A 26,192-nucleotide genomic window follows, 5' to 3' on the forward strand; every position below is an offset into this window, starting at 1 on the left:
GATGTAGGACTATTTTTAGTTCAACTGGAATGTAACTTTGAAATTCTTAAGGATCATGGCAATAGTTGACTTATATTGATAGTGCAACATGAGCATAAAGAGATTGAATCCTGTGGTTGAATGCTTATTACTACTTTGTGCAAATCCTATCTGTGAGAGATACCTTTCCCACTCATACTATGTTTTCCATAGTCTGATTGGCTTGCAGTTTGTCCATCTGGCTATGGGATCTGATTGTTAGAAACTCATTGTGCCCACCTGTGAGCCCCCGATTTGACGGGACAAGGGGCAGTGAGAGGTAGGGGGGCTGGGAGAGAGTGACTCAGGCCAGAAACAGAGGCAGAAAGAGGTGACCAGCACACGGGCTGGTCGCTGCCTGCAACAGCAGGAATATAAGGGGCCTTAGGCCTCACTTGGAGGCTTCTGCAGCTGCGCAGACTGGCTGCACAGGGCACCCTTAAATAGGGGCCTGTGGCAGGCCAAGTCGGCCCAACCAGGGCCAACCTTGGTCGGTTTTCTAGGGCCCACCTGGTCGGCCACCAGACAGGGTACCGACCCTACTGGTCGGTCAACTCAAGGGGCTTGGGCAGTGCCTATAAAAGGCCCACTCCTTCAGTCATTCCAGCATCCAGTGCAAGACTGAAAGCCTCCTTCCAAGGCTGTGCTGTGCACTCAGTTCTGGAGCAGTTTGTGAGAGAGAGAGTCCTTCAGTATTCTCCAGCACTTTGCTGTATTGTGTATTGCTCCATGTGAGCTGTTTTTCTGCCCACCATCTGGTGGATGAATATGCTCTCTCTCTCTCTCTCTCCATCCAACTTATTTCTGAGCGGGTGTCTGTTGCATCTGCTATCATCTATCTGAGTTGAGTGCGTGTAAGAGTTGGAGAGATCTTGGGTGGAGGTTTGAGTGATTCATTCCCTCCTATTCTTTAACATGGTATAAGAGCCATAGGCTCTCAACTCTTCTTCATCAAAGCACTCTCTGAAGGAAGGAGTCCCTTGGCAGAAAGGCGATTCTGTTTTCAGCTCAAGCTAGCACGGGAGGTCAGTACATCTTTTTTGCTTCAGTTTTTCAGTTTGCTATTCATCGAAATGGATCAGCGTTCAGAAGCCTCTACACCCATTGCTCGTCCTTCCTCCTTCTCCAGTCATCTTTCTTCTTCATTTATTCCCAATTTTGGTGAAGCTGGAAAGCTCGATGGGACGAACTATCCAATCTGGAAAGTCAAGATCCGAAGCCATCTGTTGGCACGGAAGCTCTAGAAGATAGTGATTGGGACCGAGGAGAAGCCGAAGGACATTGTGGACAAAAGAGGTGAAGTTTTAGTTGAAGCAGATGCGGATGAACTCAGTGTATGGGAGGAGAGGGATGCTCAAGCCTTAGCAATGCTAATTGGCACGACAGCAGATGCTGTGATTCCTCATATCCAGTTGGCAGAGACGTCTTCAAAGGCGTGGGCCATACTGAAGGAGCCGTATGAAACCGATAATACAGCCCGTATTATTACTCTTCAGCATCAGCTTTATAATCTTGATATGAATGAGGGCGATAGTGTGCATGACCTCTGACAAAGGTGAAAGTCGTGCGGGACCAGCTCGCAGCGGTTAGTCAGAAGGTGAACTCGAGTCAATTGGCATTGCTCACACTCCACAAGTTGCCACAGAGTTTCAAAAGTTTTGTGACTACGGTCATTGCGGGTCAACGGACTAAGCCAATCACCTTTGAGGAGCTTGGCCCACTCCTGCTTCAGGACGAGGCTCGAGAGAAACTCTTTACGCAAACCGACGAGAAGGCATTAGTGGCCAAAGACAAGCTTGGAAAAGGCAAGCCAAAGGAGTTCAGGAAGTTAGAGGACTCTGACCGAAAGAAGAAAATGAAGTGCTATTATTGTAAAAAGCTTAGCCACTCCGCCAAAGAATGTCGAAAGAAGAAGGCGGATTAGAAGCGGAAGAGAGAAGCCAGGAATAAAGAAGAGCCTAAGAATGATTTTGCCAATGTGACGACTGGACAATTGTTTTTAATCAGTGAACATTGTTCAGCATATGCAGTCAGTGAAGGTAAAGAGGGTTGGTATGTTGACAGCGGTGCTTCCAAGCACATGTCCAATAGAAGGACTTGGTTCAAAACCATGGAAAGTACACACCTGGATTCCAAAGTTTCTGTCGGGGATAGCCAGACATGTCCTGTGAAGGGCATTGGTAGCATTTCTTTCATTATGACCGCAGGTGAGGAGACGGATATCTTTGGAGTACTTTATGTATCCAACCTTTGCAAGAACTTACTGTCTGTAAGTTAGATGGACAAAAACAACATGGCAGTTCTCTTTCAAGATGGCAAGGTCACCGCGACATGCAAAGCCAATGGACAGATGGTGGCTCAAGGAGTTGAATAGAACGGAATTTACCACCTCAGTGCAATGTTGGTTCATGAAGACAACGGAAAGTCCAAACTTTGGCATGGGCGCTTCGGTCACGTCAGCTATGGAACCTTGGCTGAAATGTCAAAGTCGGAGATGGTGGATGGACTTCCACCAATTACAGGCAAGGATGGTGTTTGTAGGGCTTGTCTAGAAGGCAAGCAGCACATGGATAAGTTCCCACAAGAGGCCTCGTTTTTGGCCAGCAAACCACTTGAGTTGGTCCATGCCGACATTTGTGGCCCAATGTCTACAGTATCGTGGGTAGAATCCAGGTACTCACTTCTCTTTGTGGATGATTTCAGTAGAATGACCTGGGTATATTGTTTGGCTAAAAAGTCACAGGCTTATGAGAAGTTTAAGGATTGGAAGGCTAGAGTTGAAAAGGAGACAGGGGAGGATGTCAAGACGTTCCGCACAGATAGGGGGGGAGAATTCACCTCAAAAGAGTTCAACACATTTTGTCGGAAGCATGGGATCAAGCGACAACTCACCATAGCACATACTTCTCAGCAAAGCGGGGTAGCCGAGAGGAAGCATAGAACCACTACAGGGATAGGGCTTGCTATGCTCCAAGGGAGGAACCTTTCTAAAGCCTATTAAAGTGAAGCTATGAATACAGCCGTACACATTCTCAACAAGACCAAGACGAAGGCCGTCAAGGACAAGACTCCATATGAGGCATTTTATGGTAAGAAGCCCTCTATCACTCATCTTCACATTTTTGGTTCTAACGCATGGATGCATGTGCATAAGGAAGACAGGACCAAGCTTGATTCTCGGATGAGAAAATGTATCTTTGTTGGGTATAGCGAAGAATCCAAGGCCTATCGACTCTTAGACCCAGTAAAGAAGCAAATCCTTATCAGTCGGGATGTTGTCTTCGAGGAAAAGGAACGTGAACCCTGGGAGGAGCCTCAGATTGAGGAGGAGGAGGTTATTCAACCCCCAAACCCACCCCGCCCCAGGTTGACCATCCAAGAGGTGGCAAAATCGGAAGCTGATGTTCCACAAGATATTGAGAAAAAGCAGGATGTCCCAGAAGCAGTTCCAGTTCCTTCTTCCACTGAGAAGCAGAAAAGGTTGCCCCAATGGTACCTAAGGACATTGGAAGACTCTCGGGTTACCGAATTACCTGAGAGTAGTAGTTTCTGATTGCATCGGTCCCAATGTCTTCAAAAGTTCCCATTCGTGAATTTTGTGTTGGTGGCTCAGCTTGACGAGCCAAGGACCTTCGAGGAGGCGAAGGACAATCCAGAATGGCAGGCTGCCATGCAGGCAGAGATGGATGCTATCCTGAAGAACAATACTTGTGGCTTAGTGGCCAGGCCCCTGCGACGGAAAGTCATCGGCACTAGGTGGGTATACAAACTTAAATGCAAATCAGACGGCAGCTTGGATAAGTATAAATCAAGGTTAGTGGTGAAAGGTTTTGCTCAAACTGAAGGCATGGATTTTGATGAAACTTTTTCTCCCACAGCCCGCACGGTTACTATCCGGACAGTGATTGCCCTTGCTGCCCAATTCCAGTGGCCTATTTTTCAAATGGACGTGAAGTCCACATTCCTTAATGGAACCCTGGAAGAGGAGGTATACGTGGAGCAGCCACCGGGCTTTCAAGATCCAGGGTCTCCATTAACGGTCTGCAGGTTGAAGAAGGCGTTATACGGGCTGAAACAGGCCCCCAGAGCTTGGTACCAAAGGTTTGATGTATTCTTTCAGAAGATAGGGCTAAGTCGGAGTCCTTCTGAGGCAAACCTTTACTTGTTCATTAAGAAGGGATTGCGATTGGTACTCATCCTCTATGTTGATGATCTTATCTTGACAGGTGACCATGTCAAGAAGATTTCACAGGTAAAGGAGCTACTCATGTCTGAGTTTGAGATGACTGACCTTGGGTTATTACACTACTTCCTTGGGATAGAAGTAAAGGAGGCCAAAGACAGGATCTTCATTTCACAGGAGAAATATTACAGAGAACTTCTGAAGAGATTTTAGATGGAGGATTCTAGGACAGCAGTGACTCCCATGGAGGTCGGGCTCAAGCTAAGTGTTCACGACACATCTCAGCCGGTTGATACTCCTTTGTACCGACAATTGGTAGGAAGTTTGCTTTACCTTACCAATACTCGACTTGATATTTGTTATGCATTTGGGCTATTATGCCAGTTCTCTGCTTCTCCTAGGAAGAGTCATTGGGATGCAGGTTTACAGGTGCTGAGGTATCTAAAGGGTACTTGCACCTACGGGATCACCTATACCAAAGGCATCGAACTAGGCAGGTTCTGTGACAGTGATTGGGCGGGTGATGTTGACACCAGAAGATCAACAACAGGGTATTGCTTTTTACTTGCATTTTGTGCCATCTCTTGGCTGAGTAAGAAACAACCCACAGTGGCCCTTTCATCTACAGAGGCAGAGTGCAGAGCCGCGTGTACAGTAGCCTGTGAGACACTGTGGTTGAGGTGGATTCTGGAGGACATGGACGTATGTCAGGAGGATGCAACAGTGCTGATGTGCGACAATCAGAGTTGCATAGCCATTGCCAAGAATCTAGTGTACCATGCGCGGACCAAGCACATCGAAGTTCATTACCACTTTGTTCGAGAGCTCATCATCGACGACGTGATTGAGCTCATGTACTGCCCGACTACCGATAACTTGTCCGACCTCTTCACAAAGGCACTCCCTCTTGAACAGATGGATCACCTCATCAAACGCATGGGGATTGGCCCACAGTTGTGACATTGAGGGGGGGTGTTAGAAACTCAGTGTGCCCACCTGTGAGCCCCCGATTTGAGGGGACAAGGGGCAGTGAGAGGTAGGGGGGCTGGGAGAGAGTGACTCAGGCCAGAAACAGAGGCAGAAAGAGGCGACCAGCACACGGGCTGGTTGCTGCCTGCAACAGCAGGAATATAAGGGGCCTTAGGCCTCACTTGGAGGCTTCTGCAGCTGTGCAGACTGGCTGCACAGGGCACCCTTAAATAGGGGCCTGTGGCAGGCCAAGTCGGCCCAACCAGGGCCACCGACGAGGGCCAACCCTGGTGGGTTTTCTAGGGCCCACCTGGTCGGCCACCAGACAGGGTACTGACCCTGCTGGTCGGTCAACTCAAGGGGCCTGGGCAGTGCCTATAAAAGGCCCACTCCTTCAGTCATTCCAGCATCCAGTGCAAGACTGAAAGCCTCCTTCCAAGGCTGTGCTGTGCACTCAGTTCTGGAGCAGTTCGTGTGAGAGAGAGTCCTTCAGTATTCTCCAGCACTTTGCTGTATTTTGTATTGCTCCTTGTGAGCTGTTTTTCTGCCCACCATCTGGTGGATGAATATACTCTCGCTCTCTCTCTCCGTCCGACTTATTTCTGAGTGAGTGTCTGTTGCATCTGTGATCATCTATCTGAGTTGAGTGTGTGTAAGAGTTGGAGAGATCTTGGGTGGAGGTTTGAGTGATTCATCCCCTCCTATTCTTTAACATTGATGATGTCATACTGTATTTAGTCTCCAGTTTAGATATGACCTGCCGGAAGTGTTAATTGTTTTAGAATCTCGTTCTGATCATAAGATAATTGTAGAAAATACATAGGTATAATCTGGTTGAATTCTTTGAAAAATAATGACTTTTCCCGGGGATATAGTTTTGAATTCTTAGTCAAACAATTCCGAATTTTGAAGAAATAAAGATTCAAGATTTTCAGAAATTTCAAATTGTTTTAATTGCTCACAACTTTCAGAACTTTTAGAACTACATGAACAGAGAAGGATCTTAAAAGCATGTGATACTCTGAATCAATGAGCATTATAAGAGTTAAAAAAGTAGATGACAAAATTTGTTTATCGACATTAAAAAAGGTTTGCTGATCATCATGTCCTACCGCTTGAGGAGGGTCAGCAATCTTGTCTATGACCGGGGCCCGTCTATCTGCGGAGACTCCAGACATTCCAGCCTCCTTTGTATCAACATCTGGTAATAAAGTAGAATCATCACAAAAATCCAGAATTGATACCTGGCGTGTGCCTGTCCTCACGTTGAAGTCCCCAACAGGGAGAACTTCCTTGCGGCTCGAAATATCCATGATGTTTGTATAGAGGGCTGCGTACGGTGACGTCTAAGTCTCCTCACGTAGGTCCTTGGCAGAGAGAGAGAGAGAGAGAGAGAGAGAGAGAGAGAGAGAGAGAGAGATGTATTAACGTCCACGGGAGACCTCGCGGGCCTATGGGATAAAGTACATAGAAAAGCGAACTCATATAAGCCTCATACAAGCCTCAGTGGGCTCAAGCAAAGGGTGTGCTATTGCCCTTGCTGAGTACTAATCTATGCTAACAAAATCATAATCATGAATAGAAATAGTCAACTGCAACTGCAACTGCATAGTGGACCAGATCAATCTATCCAGTATCATGCGTTGGGACTCAGAAACAAAATTAGAAACGAAGCCTGGTATAGTGATGGTGTTAGAAACTCCCTGTGCCCACCTGTGAGCCCCCGATTTGAGGGGACAAGGGGTAGTGAGAGGTAGGAGGGCTGGGGGGAGAGAGAGAGACTCAGGCCTGTTGGGGTAAAGGCACATTGCCACCCCTTTATTAAAGATATGACACCTATGACTGTCTTAAGACAGTCATAGGGTGAAAAACCTAATCCTAATAAAACTTAAGAGTTTGTGGTGTGGCTCATCACTTTACACCCACATCTTTTGAGTCTCCTCTCTCTCTCACTCTCCCTGGTTGTACTTCTCCCTCATTCCTTCCCTCACAACTGGTATCAGAGCCTACCCTTCCCTCTCAACTTCAGTCTACCCACTCCCTCTACCTCTATCTATCCCCTCGGGCCTCGTGCCCTCAGCATTGGGTTGGGCAGCGCAGGGCAGCAGGGCAGCAGTGCAGGCAGTAGCTGGGCATCGAGCCGATTCGCGCACCGTACAGTTCGTGTACGGACGTATGGCCGTCCGTACCGCCGTACGGACATCGTACAGTCGACCGTACCGTACGGACGCCGCCGTACGGACTGCGTCAGGGAGCTGTATCAGGGAAGGTGCATTTCGATCTGGAGCTGCATCAGGGAAGAGCATTTCGGAAAATTTTTTTTTCTCTCTCTCTCTGTTTTGGGATTTCGTACCCTGCACAAGTACACAGGTACAGCAGGTACAGTGCTGCCAGTACACAGGTACAGCAAGTACATCACTTTTTCTTTGGGGAAAGAAGGCAAAGAGAGAGCATTCCCGGCTGTTCAGTCCTTCAAACTGTGTTTTTTTTTTTTGAGGTACAGCAAGTACACTCTTGTCCCTCGTGCTTGAGGTGACTAGTACCATAGTGTGTGGTGGTTGCACAGTTATCTTGTTTCGGGAAGGTAATGCCTTGATTTTGCTGAGGAGTTCTATGCTTTTGCTGAGTGCAAATCTCAGCTTTTGGGTGACTTTTTCAAAGGGCTTTTGCCTGGAAGCTTATGCAGTGTATGCCTTGAGGCAGTGTGGAGCCAGGGAGCCCACATTGGTCTTGTTTCCGCAGTGTATTCAGTGACATTTCTGCAGGTCACATTTTGTGTACGATACTTTGGAAAATCTCAGTTGAGCCACGCTTGGCCTGGGCGCATCGAGTTTACTCGGTCCCTAACTGTCCATCGTTGACAGTGCTCAAAAGATTTTCTCTTCAGTGTTTGTACGTTGGGATCTGTGTTGTTATTGTGTACACAGGGCTGTTTATGCATTGCATTGTCAGGTGAAAGTGCCAGGAGAGCGCTGTATTTTGTATGCTACCTCAGTGTTGAGGTGTTTTTCACTTGGCACAGGTGTCAAATCAAGGGGCTTTTGCTCAGATTTTGCTTGAGAGCACTTGAGTTACTGTTTGAGACCTTCAGATGCCTTTTATCCCCTTGGCAGAAGGGTGATTGCTTGGGATTTGTCCCATTTTCTGTTGCAGGTTTGTGACAGGCTGAAGTGTCTGGAGCCTCTTTTTCAGTGAACAAAACAGTGTATGACAAGTGGTTTATGCATATAAAATCAGTGCAATACCTCATCTGAGGTGGGAGAAGTGATCAGGACAGCAGTGTTTTATGCTTCATCAGATGATGATGCACTGTTAAAGCACCTGTGGAACAGCTGCAGCATTCTGAAATTACTGTTTTATGCCTATTTGAGCACGGTACAGTGTGTCAGAAGGTACAGTAACTGGAGGGAAATTTTTTGTTTTGCTGCAGATTCTTTTGACAGTAAAAACAGCACTATTGTGAGTGCTCCTGGCTCTTGATAGAGCAGGTTTTTTCTGAGAAATCAGAACTTTATTCAGTCATTTTTTGACTTACAGGGAGTCAGGAACTTTCCTTATCTGATATGGCATCAGGGGGAAGTGAATCTTCAATTCTGAACATAAAAAAATTGGAAGGAGCACACAATTATGCATTATGGGCAGAACAGTGTTTGAATGTACTTCTGCTAAAGAAGATTTCTAAGCCCATAAGGGTGAAGGGTGTCAAGCCATCTGACATGGCAGATGATGAATGGGAGGAGCTTGATTTGTCCGCAAGGGCAGCTATCATGCTTACTATTTCTGATACTCTTGTGTTCAATGTTCAGGCTGAAAAGACCTCTTATGGCCTATGGCAGAGGCTAGCAGAGTTGTATGCCCAAAAGAGTTCGGCCAGTAAGGTTTATTGGTTGAAGAAGCTGGTTGATCTTCGCATGAAGGAAGGTACAACTATGACCTCACACTTGAGTGAGTTCAATGCCATCTTTACACAGCTGATTGCACAGGGGTTGAACCTTGATGAGGAGTTCAAGGCTACTTTCTTGTTGTGTACCCTCCCTGAGAGTTGGGACACATTCAAGACCACCCTGTCAAATTCAAATGTCATTCTTATGTATGATGATGTGGAGAGCTCTCTCCTTATGGAGGAGATGAGCAGGAAGAACAATATGGGCAGCAAGTCTTCCAATGCTTTGCAGGTACAGGAAAGAGGCAGGACTCAGCAGAAGGGGAGATCTGCTAGTAAGTCCAAATCCCGCAGTCAGTCCCGTGGCAAAAAGGATATTGAATGCTTTTATTGTGGCAAGAAGGGACATGTGAAGTCTAAGTGCTTCAAGTTTATACGGGATCAGAAAGCCAAGAAGGCTGAGGCAAAAGATGCAGGCAGTGGAAGCAAAGGCAAAGGCAAGGCCAAGGCAGATGACTTGGATGCAGTGAATGTTGCAGCAGAGGACAGTGACAGTGACAAACATGATGTTTTATGCTCTTCTGCTGTAATTGCACATACTTTGGTTATTGATGGCCATGACATGCACACCTGGCTCTTGGATTCAGGTGCTTCTTTTCATGTTACTCCTCATAGGGAGTGGTTTACTTCCTACACAGGTACTCATGGAGTTGTTCATCTTGGGAACAACTATGCATGTCAGATTGCAGGGATTGGCAGTATACAGATAGTATTCCCTGATGGACGCATATTTATGCTTGATGGTGTTCGCCATGTGCCGCAAATCAAGAAAAATCTGATTAGCACTGGCTTGTTGGATGACAGTGGTTACCACACCACATTTGGGGATTCCAAATGGGTGATTACTGATGGCCAAGTTGTAGTGGCTGAGGGTTTTAAGAGTGATACCTTGTACCCTCTTTATGTTTCCAGTGTAGGTAATCATGTTGTTGCCATAACCGAGCTGCCAAAGGTTTCATTGTGGCATAGCCGGTTGGGACACATGTCCGTTAAAGGAATGCAAGAACTGTCACGTTTGGGTTATCTGCCGTCTCTTTCATTTTCAGATTTGCCTACTTGTGATCATTGCATATTTGGCAAGCATTCTATGACTCCTCATAAGAGGAGAACTCCCCAAAATAGAGCACCGCTTGATCTAGTGCACACTGATTTGTGTGAGATGCCACAGTTATCACTAGGGGGTGCAAAGTATTTCATTACTTTTATTGATGATGCCACACGCAAAGTGTGGGTCTATTTCTTGAAGCATAAAAGCGATGCCTTAGATGCTTTCAAAAAGTTTGTCGCTCAAGTTGAGAATCGGATAAGTCGCAGGCTGAAATGCCTCAGATCCGATAATGGGGGTGAGTATGTGTCACATGCTTTTGTGGAGTTTACCGAAGCTAAGGGCATCAAACAGGAACTCACAGCCCCTCATAATGCATCTCAAAATGGTGTAAGTGAGCGGATGAATCGAACTATTCAGGAGAAGGTTCGATGTATGTTGTCTTATGCTGCATTGCCCCATGGCTTTTGGGCAGAAGCCGTGCAAATAGCAGTTCACATAATCAACAGGTCGCCTAACAAGGCTTTGGAGTTGAAAGTGCCAGAAGAGGTGTGGTCTGGCAAGCCACCCTCATATAAGCACTTGCGTGTGTTTGGCTGCGAGTGCTTTGCTCATATACGCAAAGAACTGCGCACCAAACTGGAGCCACAGTCTTCCAGATGCATCTTTATGGGTTATGGTGACGAAGGTGAAATGGGGTACAGGTTATGGGATCCCGTTAAACGGAAGATTATACGCAGCAATGATGTCATCTTTAAAGAGGATAGTGTACACAAAGAACCCGTGCAACCTGTGGAATACAGGAGGGTTGTTTATGATGATGTCGGACAGCAAAGAATGCCCATTAATATGCAGCAGCAGGCTGCTGCAGATAACCCTGTTCAAGAGGGTATACAGGCTGAAAATCAGCCAGATAATTTTGCCAATGATGCACTACTGGATATGCCAGCAAATGGAGCTGTAGAACAGCCAGATATGGTGGTACAGCCACCCGTCATGCATGACGAACAGGCTGGACGGCAGCCTAATCCGGAACATTTTGTTAGGAGGAGCACCCGTGTACAACGGCCTCCTGACAGGTTTGTCCCAGGAGCCAATAATGTGGCTGATTTTATTATGCTGACAGATTGTGGTGAGCCTTCCAGCTTCAAGGAAGCTATGGGAAGAACAGAGAAAAGGAAGTGGGAGAAAGCCATGCAGTCAGAAATGGACTCCCTACTTCAAAATGATACATGGGACTTGGTGCAGCTACCTGCAGGCAGAAAGGTTTTGCCATGCAAGTGGGTTTACAAAGTCAAAGTGGATTCAAATGCTTTACCGAGGTATAAGGCCAGATTGGTTGCCAAGGGATTTAAGCAGGAGAAGGGCATTGACTTTGATGAGATCTTTTCCCCTGTAGTCAAGATGACTACTTTGAGAGCAGTGTTAGCTCTTGTTGCTCATGAGGACATGGATTTATGTCAGATGGATGTGAAGACTGCTTTTCTTCACGGAGATCTCCATGATGAGATCTATATGAGTCAGCCAGAGGGATATGCTGTTAAAGGGAAAGAGCAGCTTGTGTGTAAGCTCAAGAGGAGCTTGTATGGACTCAAGCAGGCGCCAAGAGAATGGTACAAGAAGTTTGATGCCTTCATGCAGTCCCAAGGGTAGCATAGGTGTGAGACCGATCATTGCTTGTACACCAAACGGGCAAAGGATGGCAGTTTGATGCTACTGCTGATTGCCAGTAAATCTCAGCAGGAGATTAGTACTTTGAAGAAACAACTGCATAAGTCTTTTGACATGAAAGACTTGGGTAATGCAAATCATATTCTTGGCATGCGGATTACTCGTAACAGGTCCAAGGGACTTTTGTTTCTGTCACAGGAGTACATTGACAAAGTACTGCAGAGGTTTAAAATGGAGGGGGGGAAGTCTATTAGTACCCCGTTGCCTCCACATTTAAAACTCAGCAGTAAGGACAGCCCCAGATCAGATGATGATAAGGCTGAAATGGCCAAGGTTCCGTATGCATCTGCAGTTGGTTCTTTGATGTATGCCATGGTTGCCACTCGTCCGGATATTGCTTTTGCGGTGGGAGTCATCAGCAGGTATATGGCAAATCCAGGCAAGCGGCACTGGGAAGCAGTGAAAGGTGTCTTGAGGTATCTCAAGGGTAACCAAAGACTTGTGCATATGCTATGGTAGGCAGGATGCATTGGTGCATGGTTTTACAGATTCAGACTATGCAGGGAATGCAGATAACCGGAAGTCTACTACCGGTTATATTTTCACATTTGCAGGAGGTGCTATATCATGGGTGTCTCGGTTGCAGAAATGCGTTGCACTGTCAACCACCGAAGCTGAATATGTTGCAGCCACTGAGGCTTGCAAGAAAGCAATATGGCTTACTCGGCTGGTGGGAGATTTGGGCATTACAGGAGATATGCCAATTTTGCATTGTGATAGTCAGAGTGCTATCATGTTGGCAAAGAATCCGGTCTTTCATCAAAAGACCAAGCACATAGATGTGAAATACCATTTCATCAGGGAGGTACTGGAAGACAAGCGACTTGAGCTTGTGAAGGTGCATACTGATGATAATCCTGCAGATTTGCTCACTAAGAGCTTGCCTACAGAGCGGTTTGCACATTGCCGCCACATCATGGGATTAGGATGAGACCATTCTTATTTTATGGTTTTGTATACAGTAACTGTATATTGCTGTAATTTTTATTCTTTTCTCCCCTTTAGGCACATTGGCCTTTAGGTGGGAGGTTGTTGGGGTAAAGGCACATTGCCACCCCTTTATTAAAGATATGACACCTATGACTGTCTTAAGACAGTCATAGGGTGAAAAACCTAATCCTAATAAAACTTAAGAGTTTGTGGTGTGGCTCATCACTTTACACCCACATCTTTTGAGTCTCCTCTCTCTCTCACTCTCCCCGGTTGTACTTCTCCCTCATTCCTTCCCTCACAAGGCCGGCATCATAGGCAACCAGCACATGGGCTGGTTGCAGCCTGCAACAGCAGGTAAAACAGGGCTTTAGGCCTCACATGGAGGCTCCTGCAGCAGCGCAGACTGGCTGCACAGGGCACCCTTATATAGGGGCCTGTGGCAGGCCAAGTCGGCCCAACCAGGGCCAACCCTGGTTGGTTTTCTAGGGCCCATGTGGTCGGCCACCAGACAGGGTACCGACCCTGCTGGTCGGTCAACTCAAGGGGCCTGGGCAGTGCCTATAAAAGGCCCACTCCTCCATTCATTCCAGCATCCAGTGCAAGACTGAAAGCCCCTCTCCAAGGCTGTGTTCAGCACTGAGATCTGGAGCAGGTTGTGAGAGAGAGAGAGTCCATCAGTTTTCTTCAGCAGTCTGCTGTGTTTTGTACTGCTCCCTTGGAGCTATTTTTCTGCCCATCATCTGGTGGATGAATATACTCTCTCTCTCTCTCTCTCTCTCCGTCCATATTTATTTCTGAGTGAGGGTTTGTTGCATCTGTGATCATCTATCTGAGTTGAGTGTGTGTAAGAGTTGGAGAGATCTTAGATGGAGGTTTGAGCGATTCATTCCCTCTTGATTTCTAACATGGTATCAGAGCCATAGGCTCTCAACTCTTCTTCATCAAAGCACTCTCTGAAGGAAGGAGTCCCTTGGCAGAAAGGCAATTCTGTTTTCAGCTCAGGCTAGCACGGGAGGTCAGTACATCTTTTTTTTTGGTTCAGTTTTTCAGTTTGCTATTCACCGAGATGGATCAGCGTTCAGAAGCCTCTACACCCACTGCTTGTCCTTCCTCCTTCTCCAGTCATCTTCCTTCTTCATTTATTCCCAATTTTGGTGAAGCTGGAAAGCTCGATGGGACGAACTATCCAATCTGGAAAGTCAAGATCCGAAGCCATCTGTTGGCACGGAAGCTGTGGAAGATAGTGATTGGGACTGAGGAGAAGCCGGAGGACATTATGGACAAAAGAGGTGAAGTTTTATTTGAAGCAGATGCGGATGAACTCAGTGCATGGGAGGAGAGAGATGCTCAAGCCTTAGCAATGCTAATTGGCATGACAACAGATGCTGTGATTCCTCATATCCAGTTGGCAGAGACGTCTTCAGAGGCGTGGGCCATACTGAAGGAGCTGTATGAAACCGATAATACAGCCTGTATCATTACTCTTCAGCATCAACGTTACAATCTTGATATGAATGAGGGTGATAGTGTGCATGACCATCTGACAAAGGTGAAAGTCGTGCGGGACCAGCTCGCAGCAATTGGTCAGAAGGTGGACTCGAGTCAATTGGCGGTGCTCACACTCCACAAGTTGCCACGGAGTTTCAAAAGTTTTGTGACTACGGTCACTGCGGGTCAACGGACTAAGCCAATCACCTTTGAGGAGCTTGGCCCACTCCTGCTTTAGGAGGAGGCTCGAGAGAAACTCTTTACGCAAACCGATGAGAAGGCATTAGTGGCCAAACACAAGCTTGGAAAAGGCAAGCCAAAGGAGTTCAGGAAGTCAGAGGACGCTGACCGAAAGAAGAAAATGAAATGCTATTACTGTGAAAAGCTTGGCCACTCCGCCAAAGAATGTCGAAAGAAGAAGGTGGATCAGAAGCGGAAGAGAGAAGCCAGGAACATAGAAGAGCCTAAGAATGATTTTGCCAATGTGACGAGTGGATAGTTGTTTTTAATCAATGAACATTGTTCAGCATATGCAATCAGTGAAGGAAAAGAGGGTTGGTATGTTGATAGCGGTGCTTCAAAGCACATGTCTAACAGAAAGACTTGGTTTAAAACCATGGAAAGTACACACCCGGATTCCAAAGTTTTTGTCGGCGATAGCCGGACGTGTCCTGTGAAGGGCATCGGTAGCATTCCTTTCATTACAGCCACGGGTGAGGAGAAGGATATCTCTGGAGTACTTTATGTACCCAACCTTTGCAAGAACTTACTGTCTGTAAGTCAGATGGACAAAAACAACATGGCAGTTCTCTTTCAAGAGGGCAAGGTCACCGTGACATCCAAAGCAAATGGACAGATCGTGCCTCAAGGAGTTGAATAGAATGGACTGTACCGCCTCAGTGCAATGTTGGTTCATAAAGACAACAGAAAGTGCAAACTTTGGCATGAGCGCTTTGGTCATGTCAGCTATGGAACCTTGACTGAAATGTCAAAGTCGAAGATGGTGGATGGAGTTCCACCAATTACAGGCAAGGATGGTGTCTGTAGGGCTTGTCTAGAAGGCAAGCAGCACAGGGACAAGTTCCCACAAGAGGCCTCGTTTCGGGCCAGCAAACCTCTTGAGTTGGTTCATGCCGACATTTGTGGTCCAATGTCTACAGCATTGTGGGCAGGGTCCAGGTACTCACTTCTCTTTGGGGATGATTTCAGTAGAATGACCTGGGTGTATTGCTTGGTCAAAAAGTCACAGGCTTTCGAGAAGTTTAAGGAATGGAAGGCCAGAGTTGAAAAGGAGATAGGGAGGATGTCAAGACGTTCCTTACAGACAGGGGGAGAGAATTCACCTCAAATGAGTTCAACACATTTTGTCGAAAGCATGGGATCAAGCGACAACTCACCACAGCACATATTCCTCAGCAAAACGGGGTAGCCGAGAGGAAGCATAGAACCACCATGGAGACAGGGCTTGCTATGCTCCGAGGTAGGAACCTTTCTAAAGCCTATTGGAGCGAAGCTATGAATACAGCCGTACACATTCTCAACAGGACCAAGACGAAGGCCGTCAAGGATAAGACTTCATATGAGGCATTTTATGGTAAGAAGCTCTCTATCACTCATCTTCGCATTTTTAGTTCTAACGCATGGATGCATGTGCGCAAGGAAGATAGGACCAAGCTTGATTCTCGGAGCAGAAAATGTATCTTTGTTGGGTATAGCGAAGAATCCAAGGCCTATCGACTCTTCGACCCAGTAAAGAAGTAGATTCTTATCAGTCGGGATGTTGTCTTCGAGGAAAAGGAACCTGAACCCTCGGAGGAGCCTCATATTGAGGAGGAGGAGATTGTTCAACCCCCAAACCCACCCTGCCCTAGGTTGACCATCCAAGAGATGGCGAAATCAGAAGCTGATGTTCCATAAGTTATTGAGGAAGAGCAGGACGTTCCAGAAGTACTTTCAGTTCCTGCTCCCACTGAGAAGCAGAAGAGGTTGCCCCAATGGTACCTACGGACATTGGAAGACTCTCGGGTCACCGAAATACCTGAGAGTAGCAATTTCGGATTGCGATGGTCTCAACGTCTTCAGAAGACCCCATCCGTGAATTTTGCGTTGGTGGCTCAGCTTGAAGAGCCAAGGGCCTTCGAGGAGGCGAAGGACCATCCAGAATGGTAGGCTGCCATGCAGGCAGAGATGGATGCTATCCTGAAGAACAATACCTGGGACTTAGTGGCCAGGCCTTCGCGACGGAAAGTCATCGGGACTAAGTGGGTATACAATCTTAAATACAATTCAGACGGCAGCTTGGATAAGTATAAAGCAAGGTTAGTGGTCAAAGGTTTTGCTCAAACTGAAGGCATGGATTTTGATGAAACTTTTGCTCCCACAGCTCGCATGGTTACTATACGGACAGTGATTGCCCTTGCTGTCCAATTCCAGTGGCCTATTTTTCAAATGGACGTGAAGTCCGCATTCCTTAATGGAACCCTGGAGGAGGAGGTATAGGTAGAGCAGCCACCGGGCTTTCAAGATCCAGGGTCTCCATTAAAGGTTTGCAGGTTGAAGAAGGCACTATACAGGTTGAAACAGGCCCCCAGAGCTTGGTACCAAAGGATCGATGTATTCTTTCAGAGGATAGGGCTAAGTCCGAGCCCTTCTGAGGTAAAACTCTTCTTGTTCATTGAGAAGGGGTTGCGATTGGTACTCATCCTCTATGTTGATGATCTTATCTTGACAGGTGACCATGTCAAGAAGATTTCTCAGGTAAAGGAGCTACTCATGTCTGAGTTTGAGATGATTGACCTTGGGTTATTACACTACTTCCTTGGGATAGAAGTAAAGCAGGCCAGAGATAGGATCTTCATTTCACAGGAGAAATATTACAGAGAACTTTTGAAGAGATTTCAGATGGAGGATTGCAGGACAGTAGTAACTCCCATGGAGGTCGGGCTCAAGCTAAGTGTTCATGACACATGTCAGCCGGTCGATACTCCCTTGTACCGACGATTGGTAGGAAGTTTGCTTTACCTTACCAATACTCGACTTGATATTTGTTATGCAGTTGGGCTATTATGCCAGTTCTCTGCTTCTCCCAGGAAGAGTGATTGGGATGCAAGTTTACAGGTGCTGAGGTATCTAAAGGGTACTTGCACCTACGGGATCACCTATACCAAAGGCATCGAACTAGGTGGGTTCTGTGACAGTGATTGGGTGGGTGATGGTGACACCAGGAGATCAACAACATGGTATTGTTTTTGACTTGCATCTGCTGCCATCTCTTGGCTGAGTAAGAAGCAACCCACAGTGGCCCTTTCATCTACAGAGGCAGAGTACAGAGCCGCATGTACAGCAGTGTGTGAGACACTGTGGTTGAGGTGGATTCTGGAGGACATGGACGTGTGTCAGGAGGACGCAATATTGTTGATGTGCGACAATCAAAGTTGCATGGCCATTGCCAAGAATCCAGTGTACCATGCGCGGACCAAGCACATTGAAGTTCATTACCACTTTCTTCGAGAGCTCATCATCGACGACATGATCGAGCTTATGTATTGCCCGACCGCCGATAACTTGTCTGACCTCTTCATGAAGGCACTTCCTCGAGAACGAAGTTCATTACCACTTTCTTCGAGAGCTCATCATCGACGATTTGATCGAGCTTATGTACTGCCCGACCGCCGATAACTTGTCTGACCTCTTCACGAAGGCACTTCCTCGAGAACAGATGGAGCACCTCATCAAACGAACGGGGATTGGCCCACAGTTGTGACATTGAGGGGGGGTGTTAGAAACTCACTGTGCCCACCTGTGAGCCCCCGATTTGAGGGGACAAGGCCATCATAGGCAACCAGCACACGGGCTGGTTGCAGCCTGCAACAGCAGGTAAAACAGGGCTTTAGGCCTCACATGGAGGCTCCTGCAGCAGCGCAGACTGGCTGCACAGGGCACCCTTATATAGGGGCCTGTGGCGGGCCAAGTCGGCCCAACCAGGGCCACCGACCAGGGCCAACCCTGGTCCGTTTTCTAGGACCCATGCTGTCGGCCACTAGACAGGGTACCGACCCTGCTGGTCGGTCAACTCAAGGGGCCTGGGCAGTGCCTATAAAAGGCCCACTCCTCCATTCATTCCAGCATCCAGTGCAAGACTGAAAGCCCCTCTCCAAGGCTGTGTTCAGCACTGAGATCTGGAGCAGGTTGTGAGAGAGAGAGTCCATCAGGTTTTTCCAGCAGTCTTCCAGCATCCAGTGCAAGACTGAAAGCCCCTCTCCAAGGCTGTGTTCAGCACTGAGATCTGGAGCAGGTTGTGAGAGAGAGAGTCCATCAGGTTTTTCCAGCAGTCTGCTGTGTTTTGTACTGCTTCCTTGGAGCTATTTTTCTGCCCATCAGCTGGTGGATGAATATACTCTCTCTCTCTCTCTCCGTCCATATTTATTTCTGAGTGAGGGTTTGTTGCATCTGTGATCATCTATCGGAGTTGAGTGTGTGTAAGAGTTGGAGAGATCTTGGGTGGAGGTTTGAGTGATTCATTCCCTCTTGATTTCTAACAGATGGCTATGTGGTGGGCTGTGAAGATATCTTGCAGTGGGGGATGCGGTCTCCTGTCAGATGGCCTCATGAATGACACCTCTCCATATAAGAATGAAGACTAGAGAGGGGTCCAAATCCATTCATGAAATGACAATGGTAACAACCTCGAATCTTGTAGTACATAGGGCGTTTGAAAGCAAAAGTGCTCCTTTGACTCAATCTCCTACTGATCACATAGAGTGCAGATGTGACCCTCTCTAGGTATGCCCTTAGCACCCGCTATCAATGTGCAGTCAGTGCAATGAGACACATAACTCTTTGATTGATATCCTCAAAGAACGGGGGAGGTGGATTCGTGTATAGCCTTGTCGGTCAATGAAGCCCTCCTCTGATGTTCGCAAGCAGTGGTCCTTGTAGAAGGTGAGCTTCATGGGAAGCTTCACAGGAACCTTCCTGGGGTCCAAGTAGGTCCTGAATGTGTGTTCCTAAAAGAGATCCTCTCGGATAACCTGGTTAACGTCATGATATGTGAGCGGAATAGAAGGGGCCTCAATGCTGTGCTCAAAGGGGGGTAATCTGCCCATATGCAACAGAGACACTCAAACCATCTACGTGTACATGCCTACCAACACCTCTGATTGCCTGTAGTTGCTAAAGTCATGGATGAAGATAGGGCCAGCCATGGTAACCTACATCTGCATGACGTTGAGGAAACATAGTCCCTGACTCGATAGAGGTATGCGATCATGTGTCAAGTGTTGTGGGGATGTCCCAAGCTCAGCGGGAAGTATCTAATGTGGGACCAACGGCTTACTACAGTTCATCCATAACAAGAAGAGAACCTGGAGCCTCTCCACTCGGGCCCAATCTACCTTTGATACTAAGAAAAGACTGCCATACATGCCCACTAGATGGACTGAGGAGTCAAAGAGAGCGGACTTGGTTCGAGGATCCTGGAATTGAGAGTGAAAGCACTACCACTCGAGTAAGCAAGAGCATCGTATCCCTTGCTCAGTCAGAGAGAGAAAGAAAGAAAGAAAGGAAGTATATTATAGTGTAAGAATGACCGAAAGGTTTACACGAGACTAAAGAAACTAGGATCAATAAAGGATTGAGAGTGCATCAAAACCAAAATGGCAGCTAGAACCGAGAGTCCATTAAAACCAAAATGTTAGTTAAGGACTTAGAGTCATCCTAGTGTCTTAAAAGATTTATGTATTATATCAGTTATAGATGGAGTGTCTCCACTTCTACGTTAGTGTCGTAGCCAATTTAAAATCTTTAATAAGAGCAAACGCCTTCTTGTATATTGCCCACTTGCCATTCTTTCGAGCTTCATGTCGAAGGGTGAGATCTTGTGCTATCCATATCTTGGTGCCTTTCAAGGCTTTGGTTTGGTGAGAGTCATGAATTAGAATGGTGATTGCAATGGATCTCTTTTCCTTTAGATTTGAATGGAGATATTTATGTTGATGGTAGATAGGATGATATTTCAATGACTATATTTTGATAGTATAAAACAATCCTCTTTCAGGTGCATGGCCTGTCCTTGTGGACGATTTTGTTGAGAGCATGTACAGGTATGCCAAATTGTTTGTGACATTATATCTAGTGGAATCAATTGAAATATAGTTTTGCAATTGTTAGATTTTGTGAGGTGACATGTTCACACAGGTTGGATTCTTCTGGCTGTCAATGCATGTCGTTTTGCTATCAATATTGTGGCATTTGTCTTTGATGCTATATAATACTATAAGCTGGAAAAGGTTTTGTTATAATGAAAGAATTAACCAGCATGCAATGGGGCCTCGAAATGCAATATTTAGTAAGAATTTTGACGTTGAGGAAATTTTGAACAAAGGGATAGACTCAAACAACCAAGCTCAATTGCATTATAAATATGAAGAAGCTTCGTTTGCTGCTCTGTGTTGCCACTTCCAAGGCAAGTTTAAACGAAGGTGGATGTTCTGCTCTGTAACCTTCGTTATGCCATACTAAGGGCTTGTTTGAAATAAAGATACAATACTAGGATCTCTTGATGGTCTAAGTGCGTCTATCCCTGGGCATCCCGCAACCTTTGCAGTTGCGTCCCTGCTGAATGTGGCCCGGTAGTCTGAAAAAATTGCTTGGTTATCCTGTTCCCCTGCTGGACCCATCTGGCCGGGGAAGAGTAATACAAAAACTCAGCTCTACGAACCCCGTATCCTGTGAAATGAGTCTTGCGGCCTGATGACAGACAGTCTCGAAGCCACTGAGAGTCTTGGTGGTGCTCCCTAAGTCTCTCTATGGAGGCTAGATCTCGTCTCAGCGCTCTCTCTTGCTCCTGAAGCGCATGTCTCCGTTGCAAGGCCTGTGATTGAAGCTCCTCACTGCTCCTATGGATGGCATCTGCAACCCAAGCCGCCCATTCCTCAACTACCATCAGCCTGCATCTGCCATATCATCACCACTGCCCGCTGTACCTCCTCCTCTTGTAGGAGGCTATCAAGGATGCGGATCCCCTTTTGAGCAAGACCGATGTAGGGCTTCTTGAGGAAGAGTACCGCCGGGGAATGGTTTGACAAGGTGGTACCTGCCAAGATGCAGGTAGAGCTGCCCCTGTGCAATGCCCAGTCCCCTAAGCAGAATCTGTCCAGTCTCTCCAGAAGCCCATCCTGTCTCCACTCGCCAAAGGACAAAGGACTGCCCTGTGCAACTCCTGGCGAAGTATCAAGTCCTGTGGCTAACTATGAGCACGATTGTAAAGCTCGTGCACGTTCCAACTCACCATGGTCCAACTCATGGGGAGGGCGAAGCAGGAAGCAAGACTCGCTTGTGAGTTGGAGCTTGTTCTAGGAAAACTGCCTTTCGCGACTTTGATGGAGGTTTGGAAGGCGAGTTGTCTGTATCTGTCCTTCGGCATATCAAAGTGGCTATTGGCTCCACGCCTACCTTCTGTGCCCACTGCAACATAAAGGAGACGTCCATCCCAAACATCTCATCACACTTCTGGAGTGGCTTGTAGTGCGACTGAGCAAGCTTTGCCTTGGGTGGTAGTCTGATCACTCCTACTGCCAGGCCACATATCAGCTTCTCTTATGCGAAGCCCAGCTGAAAATTAACTTTGGCACCATAAGCGAGCCATAGATGCAGACCCTGTGGACCCATCCACTCGCCCATCATGTGCGATAATTGATCACTTCCATGCCCACTGCAACATAAAGGAGACATCCATCCCAAACATCTCATCACACTTCTGGAGTGGCCAATAGTGCGACTGATCGAGCTTTGCCTTGGGTGGTAGTCTGATCACTCCTACTGCTAGGCCACAGATCGACTTCTCTTGCGTGAAGCCCTGCTGAAAGTTAACTTTGGCACCATGGACGAGCCATAGATCCAGACCCTGCGGACCCATCCACTCGTCCATCATGCACAATAACTGATCACCCAACATGGCATCAAACATAGCTGGAGTCCACTTCTCTACCCCTGTGGAAGGGAATTGGAACCTCCAAGCTAGATGTGTGTGGGAGCTCACTTCACTGATTGAACCCCCTTTTCGGGGTTGCAAAATCAAAAGCGTCAACCTCCAATGGCATAGGATAGGAGCCTAGAATCTCAAGGTAGTTCCAGGGCCCCAACCTCTAGAACTCCCTTGGAAGAGGGCGCCTAGGCTGGAGCAGTGGAGCTGAGGAATGGGGGGATGAGCCACTTCCCCCTGAGTCCTGTTTGGAAGCTGAGGGGTGGCGAGTCGCTTGATGAGGCAAAGCCGTGTTCTGGGAAACCGTTGAGCCATGCTTTTTAGAGGACGAAGAAGCCCCTGCTTGTGGGGTCCCACCCTTGCCTGTGGGATGAGGGTCGAGCACAGTCTGTGAAGTAGCTTGGGACGCTAAGGGTGTGGGGATGGGGATTGCTGGGACAGAGGGGGGGCGGGTGGTGAGGGTGATAACAGTTGGGCGAGTGGGCAAGAGCAGGAGGGGTGGCTGGTGGCGGTGGAGAGGGGTCAGGAGGAGGAGGGGGGTGGGGGGGAGGTAGCCTCCCTTGATGTGGAGGAAGAAGCTGGGGATGCGGACGGAGCTGATCTTTGGGATTTGGCCTGTGAGCTCGGAGTCTCCTCCTCTACTACCAAAGCGAGTTTGTCAGCCTATTGAGTAGGGCGCTGCGTGCCTCCTGGGCCTTGCTTCTGTTGAGTGGCTGTCTGCGTGCCCTAGGTCCCTTCCCTCCGGGATCTGTCGGGGGAGGGGGGGGGATGACTCGTCCATGGTTTGATCTCCCGAGACTAAGAGGCTGCCTTGTGCTTAGCTTTCGCCTTCGCTTTAAGACGAGCTCTCCTTCCTCTATTCTTCAGAGTCCTTTTTGGAGGGTTTCTTCTTATGCTCCACTTTTGTCCAGTTCCCATTGGAGGGCTCCACCCAAGGGGTCTGAGACTGCTGTTGCTGCCTGCACATGTGACTTTGCCTGTCCACATGCGGCTCTCGTTGACGATCCTATGACTGAGGGGGTCATCTCAGGCCTCGAGAACAATCGCTGGCTAGGTGTCCATGCTCTTTGCAACGGAGGCAATGACTCGGCAATTTTGAGACCTCAATCCTCTGACGTAGCTCACCTCCCTCGAGAGTCGTGAGAAGGATCCATTTCGGGATGGACTCTAGGTCCTCTATCACCAGTTGGAGTCTTGGGACCCCCTCATCTATCACAACTGATGTGGCTGACTCTGGGGGGGGCTCCAGTACCGTAACGAGAATGGGCCTGTACTCCGTGGGAAGTCCTGGAAAACGAAGCGTCATTGGAAAGCGAGGCACATGGTGGGACGAGTCCATGTCCTCTACCGTAAAGCTGTGGTACCAGAAAACTAGGTGCGGGCCAAGATAGATGGGGCTCTGCTCAACTAGTGCCGGGGTAGTGTCGGGTGAGTGCAGCTGGAGAAGGAAGACTCATTGTCCATAGATGGTGACCTCCTGGATATGGTCCCCCTCTAATGCTAAACTCAGTTGAAACTAGTCGCAGATTTGGCTCCTGGAAGGGGTGAGCCTTACTATCTGGCCCACTACTGCTCTATGTGAGAGGGATTGAACTGCAAAGGCTTTGACCACCTTCATATCTTTCACATTGGGGGGCATCTCACTTGAGGAGGCTTGTACCACCTTCACATCTTCCACCTTGGGGCTCACTGTCATGGGCATCTATAGGCTCGTGGCCATCTATCTACAACACCTATAGACTTGAAGCATCCACAAGGACTGACATACATCCCAGAAGTAGACCAGCCTCAGGCCATGTTTAAATATTAAAGGTTCTTGTTGAGAAAAAACTGGCGGGCAGATCAGAATTTGAGGTGGTGAGTACAAAAGCGTTAAGTCAAAAGATATCGCAAAATTCCGCTATGTATCTGTTATTTTCAGTCTCATAGACCTTTTGGTCTTTCAAAGACTTTAATAGACTGACTTTCTTTCTCTCTCATTCATATGATATTATTTATGTTCATTGGAGACCCCACAGGATCTATGAGACAAAGGATGACCTTGTATCAAAGGTTACAAGTTTGACTGCTGTCAATGGTATATTTTTCGTATGTTTGTGCTCATGACTAAGACTTTGCCACGGTGTTCCAAGGCTGCTTTTATATAGAATGCAAACATTGTTTGGGCTCACCAAAGAGACTAAGCATATTGATAGTGAGAAAACTTGTATCTCATAGTTCTCCTTAATGTGTTGGTAGCCCAACATAGGAGAAAAGTATTGTGCTCATCTTCAATGTCTTTTGACAGGCATAATTTGCAAACTCTATTGTCTCTTGGTACACTCTCTGATCTCCCATGTCCATCTCAAGTTCATGAGAGCTGGTTTTAGTTTCATATTGTTTATCTCTCTTGAAGGGAGGGAGGTTCTCATGGAGTTACTCCTACCTCTTATAAATCAGCATTGAGGCTACATAATTTTGTGCTACAAGCTCTTTGTGTAAGAAATCCTAGATTTACTATATTTAGAAATGTGCTAAGGAACAGAAAGTAGATGTCACGATCTGTGACATATTCCTTTCTCTATACCTTAGACTTATGGATGGTTTGATGAATGGACACTTGTGGAAGGGTATGCCTTTTCGACGAGACACTTCCTATGAGGCACAACCCTTCACAAGAGACATTCTATTGAAAAGACACTCCCATTGTAATGTACCCTCTCATCAAGGGTCACACCCTTCACAAGGGATACACACCTCTTCATGCACATACATTTTGGAGTACACACCTTTTCATGTGTGACTCTTCACTCTCTATATAAGAGAGGCCCAACTGTATGGATGACACACTACAGACACTCAAGCAATACAAATATTCCTTGTTCTCTGCTATTTCAGTCTCCTTTTTGTTCCTTAGCACATTTCTAAATATAGTAAATCTAGGATTTCTTACAGTGGTATCAGAGCCAATTTTGCTCTTGCCTGTAGGAAATGCCCCCCACCTTCTAGCGCCTATTAGAAGGATATCCACGCACGTTGTGCATGGAAGAGATGGAGAGAGTGAGCGTAAAAATTTTTAGCGCCAACCCCACCTAAAGTCATCAATGGCCTCTCCATCTCCCTCACATGATGAGTTGATGTGAATGGACACGACAAAAATTGTGTCTTTTGATGTGCTTGGGCTGTCCCAAAACCAAGGGACGCACCTTTTTCACCATCGGACGTACCTTTTGATGAACAGTTTTGACTCCTCACCCAAGGGACACACCCCATCGTGGAAAAAAGGACACACCTTTTCGTGTAGGGACACCCCTCTTCAAAATAAGGTTACAGCCCTTCATGAAAGGGTACACCTATTCCAAGGGTCACACCCCTTAGAATAGGCACACCCTTTGGCACCAAGCACCAACTTACAAAAGGGTACCTAGAGGACCTAAAAAGGGCACCAGCCCTACACCCAAGGCCAAACCCTAGACTACCCAAGGGTTCATTAAACCCACGTTTTAATTTTTTGGCAACTACCAACCAGCAAGGAAAAAGGGCGAAATTCAATCGCGATTTCATGTCAGCCTATTCCGCTCCGAAACAGCCGTACGTGATTTCCGCCTTCTCCTTTTCAAGCAGGCTGCACTTTCGTTCAGGCTTCCATCTGGCATATGCTAGATCGTTCTGCAGCAGCCAGTTCTTGTTGGTTCATCGCCATGATTATCGGTGACCAGCAGCCCTTGCTGCCCTTTTGATCTCGAATCAAACTAGCCTGGCCTCTGCTGCTCATCTCGCCACTTTTAGCCTGTGAACAGCGGCTCTTTGCTGCCCTCTATTTCCATCTAGCCAGGCCTGGTCCTGCTTCTATTACCCCACAGGTTTCAACGCAGGCCACTTTAATCAGGCCACGGATTTCAACGCAGGAGAAGTGAGCCAG

At 47.3% G+C, this 26,192-nt stretch overlaps 1 protein-coding gene across 2 annotated transcripts in view; it reads left to right on the forward strand.

Moving 5' to 3' along the window:
- AAR3 (defective in cullin neddylation protein (DUF298)) overlaps positions 1–26,192 on the forward strand; it is a 50,775-nt gene that overhangs the window by 12,972 nt on the left and 11,611 nt on the right. For both annotated transcript variants that reach the window (XM_087401720.1, XM_087401721.1), the window contains exon 7: positions 20,366–20,411. In XM_087401720.1, the coding sequence (XP_087257846.1) occupies positions 20,366–20,411 (46 nt within the window). The remainder of the gene's footprint in view (positions 1–20,365; positions 20,412–26,192) is intronic.

This window comes from Dipteris shenzhenensis, chromosome 30 (genome assembly GCF_047967505.1).
Source record: "Dipteris shenzhenensis isolate YYH24624 ecotype China chromosome 30, Dip_SZ_1.0, whole genome shotgun sequence".
NCBI lineage: Eukaryota > Viridiplantae > Streptophyta > Polypodiopsida > Gleicheniales > Dipteridaceae > Dipteris > Dipteris shenzhenensis.